Source organism: Phalaenopsis equestris, unplaced genomic scaffold (genome assembly GCF_001263595.1).
Source record: "Phalaenopsis equestris unplaced genomic scaffold, ASM126359v1 Scaffold000232, whole genome shotgun sequence".
NCBI classification, from domain to species: Eukaryota; Viridiplantae; Streptophyta; class Magnoliopsida; order Asparagales; family Orchidaceae; genus Phalaenopsis; species Phalaenopsis equestris.
The window spans coordinates 455,237-460,833 of NW_018164674.1; the positions used below are offsets into that span (position 1 = coordinate 455,237).

General features: G+C 31.8%; 1 protein-coding gene across 1 annotated transcript in view; it reads left to right on the plus strand.

Moving 5' to 3' along the window:
- The first annotated feature begins 635 nt into the window (after positions 1–635).
- Positions 636–5,597, plus strand: part of LOC110023827 (polyadenylate-binding protein 2-like) — a 6,310-nt gene continuing 1,348 nt past the window's right edge. The window contains exons 1-5 of the mRNA XM_020723433.1: positions 636–865; positions 950–1,052; positions 2,688–2,761; positions 4,703–4,894; positions 4,986–5,113. Of these exons, the coding sequence (XP_020579092.1) occupies positions 641–865; positions 950–1,052; positions 2,688–2,761; positions 4,703–4,894; positions 4,986–5,113 (722 nt within the window). The 5' untranslated portion in view covers positions 636–640. The remainder of the gene's footprint in view (positions 866–949; positions 1,053–2,687; positions 2,762–4,702; positions 4,895–4,985; positions 5,114–5,597) is intronic.

Below are 5,597 nucleotides of genomic sequence, written 5' to 3' on the forward strand. Positions count from 1 at the left end.
TATATATTATAATTTATAAAATTTAATTTTTTAAAATATCATAAATTTTTTATATAATTATTTTAAATTATTTTATATTTCGAACAATGACGATTTGAACACGAACGAACGCATCACTATTCCTGTTTGGTTCGTTTACCTAACTGAACAAAACAAATTTGTTCACTTTCGTCTCATTTACTTATCTAACAAATCGAACACGGACTCATTGACGAACCGAACACGAACTATTCGAGAACAACGAGCTTTTTTGACAGCCCTATTCTTAGATGAATATTATAGAAATAGTTCAATTTATGGTTGGTTTTGGTTCATATCCAAAAATTTCAATTGGGTTTAATTCAATTTCCAAAATAAACTTAACTTCAATAATTTTTTTTAATTCCAATTTAATAGAACATTTTTTCTTCATTATGTTAAAATTTGAACATTATTTTCATTACATATTGTTTGATATTCATATTTATAAAATTTTTTATGTATTTACATATATGACACTTAAAAGTGATATATTTGATGTGAGGATAAGGATTCAAGTAATATGCATGTAAATATCAAAATTGTGGGTGTTAGATATGTAAATATATAAGAATTTTATGGTGTGTACGTAAATGTGCCTTAACCTAGATGCAACCCATGGATGGATGGGCCCGTAGCCGCAGCTTTGCTCAAAAAGAAACCTAAATCCCATCCCCTCTTCAACCGTAGTAGGAGAACGGTAGAGGCAGCCATGGATGAGCATCAGGAGCTGGAGCACGAGGTCTATGGTGGGGAGATCCCAGACGTCGGCGACATAGAAGGTGACGAAGAGATGCTCACTGCTGACGGCGATGGAATCGCTGAGATCGATCCTAACTCCAAAGAGGTCTCTCCTCAGATCACTGATCTCTCCTGCTCCTTGTCTTGCTTATCGTACGTGAAGTTGACTCACTTCTTCTTTGACTTGCAGAGCTTGGAGGACATGAAGAAGAGGCTTAAGGAGATCGAGGAGGAGGCGAGTGCACTCCGCGATATGCAGGCTAGGGTTGAGAAAGAAATGGGTGCCAACCAGGGTATACCTAATTTTCACCGAGTGAAATTTTGTGGTTTACTGTTAATAGATTTTTTTTTTTTTTTCAGCTGGAGATCTGTTTGCAGATTTTTTAGGTTTTACCTATTTTGATTAAAGAATGTTAGGGATCTGAATCTTCCCTTCTTTTAAGTAGGGAGTGAGTAATGCAACCTGTGCTGCTGCTCGTTGGTCAATCTTTTTATTCTTTCGAAAAAAAAAAATGGTGTTCAGTGTGATTTTCTTCCCTGAAACTCTGAAGTACTTCTGCAACTAGATTTTATGTATGCTAAGAGCTCTAATTTCAAACCTTGTTTTGGAATAACTTTTTTTTTTCTTAAAAGTTATGCGGACTGTTGGCGCTGACCTTCTGGTCCGTTGAAATTGCCTACCGGTTTAGCAGGGTTGGAGTGTACATTGGACATGTTTCAGTTTTATTCTATCAGAGATTCACTTGAAATCTAATGCTTGAAGTTGGTACATGTTGAGGCTTTTTCTCTGTGGTTTGTGAATGTATATTGAAGGATCAAGTTTGTTGTATATTAAATGGAGTATTCACCTAGTTTTAAAAAGGCTTACCGGACCGGCTGGTGGTTTAACCAGTTCAGTTGTGAACCGGCTACCCTGCTGTTTTGCCCTATGTAAAAAATCCACTTTTGGATGGAACTGGTGAACCTATTCAGTTTTTAATGAACTGTTTGGTTCTAATATTGATTAATTTTTGGTTTTTTGATCGTTTGATTAAATGGTTATATGTAAAACATTTAGATTGAAAATAGTTTAAGCAATTAAAATATCATACCCTAAAATTTTGATTTTGAATCATATTCAAATTATTAAAAATTAGAATGTTTTGAATTAAAAGACTGTTTATTAATTTGATATATCATTATGCTATCATTATTACATTATTTTAATCATATTAAAATAATTTTAATCTTTATTACTTTATTTGTTGCAACCCACTTGAACCAATAAATCCTCTTTCTTCCGGTTCATTGTATGGTTTTGTTTTTAAAACCTTGATATCCACAATCTATTTCCCACAAGACAAGGCGATGAGTGGCATTGTTTTTGCCATCAAAACTTGGGATTTGTCGGAAAGAACTTTGAAAGTGGTTTCCATATGGTTGTATTGAAAGTAAGACTAAATTGTTCAGTTGAAATAACATTTTGTAGACTAACTTGCTCTTCCTTTTCATATCTTTGAAATTGAAATCATTGTTTTCTTAGTGTCTTCAAATATGAATTAAATAAAACAGGATTTCATAATGTCCTTTTTATCATACTTAATTTTTTGATAGTTTTATAGATTTATTATCAAATAGCGCCAGAAATTTGATTCATTATCTTTTATAATGTTCATGGAGCATTTGGGTATTTTAAAAGTATTCTATAGGTTGGGAAGTGTTGTAATGCTTTGATGTGTAGAGGGAATCATTATATGTAGAAATATTAATGCTTTTCTAGATGATTTTATGCAATCTATGCGAAGATTTCATTCTATAATTTCCATTTTGCTAGGTGTCATATAGGAAAATTTATTCATTTCATATTACTGTTACTTACTGTTGTTATATGGCATGCTACTTAACTGTTTTATTTTTCTAATTATTTGTTTGATTTTGAATAATTCTAGATGATTCATCAAATGCTGCTGCGACACAAGTTGAGAAAGAGGAGGTGGACTCTCGATCAATCTATGTTGGCAATGTGAGTTGTTTTTTTTTTTTTAATTAATTTGATATTTTTTTAAGTTGTCTTATAGTTTCATTATATGCAGTTTTTTTATGACTAGTGAGTTTAAAAAAAATTACAGAATGATAGTTTCCTCATATTCTCAATGCAAGCTTGCATGCCTTCATGAATTTAGGCACGAGCAATTATTCTTCGATTTCATTTCCATAATGAACTGATATATCAACAAATTTCTGAAGGTTATTTATGGCATGTTGAAAAATCCGTGAACAAGAGATAAATGTATATTTCTGTTGCTTGTGGAATTCGGATATGAGGAAACCTTATTCGATACTTGTTCATTTCTTTTGCCAAAGCTGAACTTTTAGCCTTGACCCCTTATATTCTAGATTTTTTTGGGCATTACATAGACACCACCCAATTCCTATGTATTTACATATCTAACACCTAAATTTTACTTTTAACATTTATACCTCCAAAATCTTTCATACCATTTTTTTAGCTTAATACACCTTTTCATGCATAGGTAAGGCGGGCGTATTGGTAAAAATTAAAGTTTAGGTTTTAGATATGTAAATGCATAGGAATTAAGTGGTATGAATGTAAATCTTCTTTTTTTTGGTTCAGGGGGGCAGGTGGTGGGGTGGTGGGAAGCATAATTTTGAAATTAGTCCATTGTTTGACGTAGTTACTAATCAAAGGCTTTGGATCTTTGGTTAATCGGTTGTTTATCTTGATTTTTGTCTAGTTGTGTCAATTAATGGAGAAACTACTTTCTTTTATGTAATGCAGAGTAGTAACTACTTTCATATGTGGATAATTTTATAGAACTTGATGTAGCACTTTTAGTCTGATTGAGATGCTGGAGGCGAAATAATTTTTAGAGTAGGATTAGAGAAGCAATAGATAATATTATAGTTTCCATTCACACTGAAAACATTGCCTTCTAATATTAGAAATTTTTTAAGAATATATACCATCGGCCATACATAGTGTGATTAGAAACTGCATATTTACATCCATACCTTCTCAAAGCTTTAACATCGCATTAAAAATACCACTATTATTATTTTTTTAAGAGTGAAATGCAACTTAGAGTGCATAGGTTTCTAACACTAAAATGTTAGAAATGTAAACATTAAAATTTGGGTGTTAGATCATGAAAATACATAAGAATTGTGCGGTATGTAAGTAAAATTCCCATAGGGTTTTATTTGGGCAGTTAGTTGCATCAATTTAATTCCCTTAGGGTTTTATTTGGGCAGTTAGTTGCATCAATTTATAGGAAGCATTGTTGGTTTCGTTGACTGGAAGGATTCACCCCTCTTGTGCGTTGTGGAATCAATATTGAATTCGTAACAATTTTAATTTTTTTAGTGCTTTATTAGAGACCCTTTTGGTAGTAATACAATGAGAGACAGTAGTTGTAGTACTGTTCTAATGTAACTATATCGAATTTAAGTAAAGTTGCGTTTACATAAATACCACCAAATTTCTATGTATTTACATATCTAACACCCAATTTTATTTTATTTTTTTTACATTTCCACTGCTCAAAATTTTCATATCACATCAATTATACAACCGTTTTAACTCTTGAAAAGTGTAACACACCTTTTCATGCACAAGTAAAGTGTTATGTAAGTAAAAATTAATTCTGTGTTAGATATGTAAATTTATAGGAATTGAGTGGTATGTATGTAAATCTTCCTTAAGCAAAATAATCTCAAGGATTGCTTTTGAAGATATGATGGGCATCATCAGAAATAAAAATAGTTTCAATCTGAAAGTCTGTGATTAAATTTGCTTTTTAAATGCATCTATTGTAATTGTTCAGGCACAGAATTTTATTAAAACATAAGCTTTCACTATTTATGCTTTACATTTCTTTTATTTCTCCTGATTTTTCAATTCACATTTTATTATTGAAAGATAAGTTTCATGAATTTTTGCCAGGTTGATTATTCCTGCACTCCTGAAGAGGTGCAGCAGCATTTCCAGTCTTGCGGGACTGTGAATAGGGTAACCATTTTAACGGACAAATTTGGCCAGCCCAAAGGATTTGCTTATGTTGAATTTGTTGAAGTAGAGGCCGTACAAAATGCTCTTCTATTAAATGAGTCAGAATTGCATGGTCGTCAGTTAAAGGTTACAAGTGCAAGTTATATAATGCAGTATTTTTTTTCCTTTTTTTTTTAACTCTGTCAATGTTCTTAATATTTAAATGTGGAACTGGCAGGTGTCAGCTAAGAGAACGAACATTCCGGGTATGAAGCAGTATCGTGGCAGGCGGGCTAACCCATATATGGTGTTTCGACCGAGAAGACCTTTCATGCCATCTCCATATTATGCTCCATATGGATACGGGTAAAACTTCATTTCTTTTCGTTTCTTTGTACTCATTTTGCCGAATCTTGATTCAAGTTTTACTTGTCTCATTTATTTTTAAACCTTAGAATTCAGCTAAAATTGATTCGGTAGTCCAAGAACTCAAACATTAATATATATATATATATATATATATATATGTGCATGCATGCTCGCCAAATATATTCATTTAGATCTGTATCTATGCATTCATACATGCATAATGATACCTTTTTGATCAAATGTGGAGCTTGTTCTTTTCAGTACAAGAGGATCTAGCTTTGTTAGTTTGCTTTTTGATTTTGATTCAAAATAATTACAAGCTGAAAATCAATCTGACTTTTTCTTATGAAATTATCTTTTGGTATTTGAGTCAAATTTTTAGCATGATTTGTGTTTGATGAAAAAATCTTTTTTTTTAAGAGAAGAGTGCCATAACAATTTCTCGGAGCCATTTTAATCTTTTTTTCAGAATTTTTTTTTT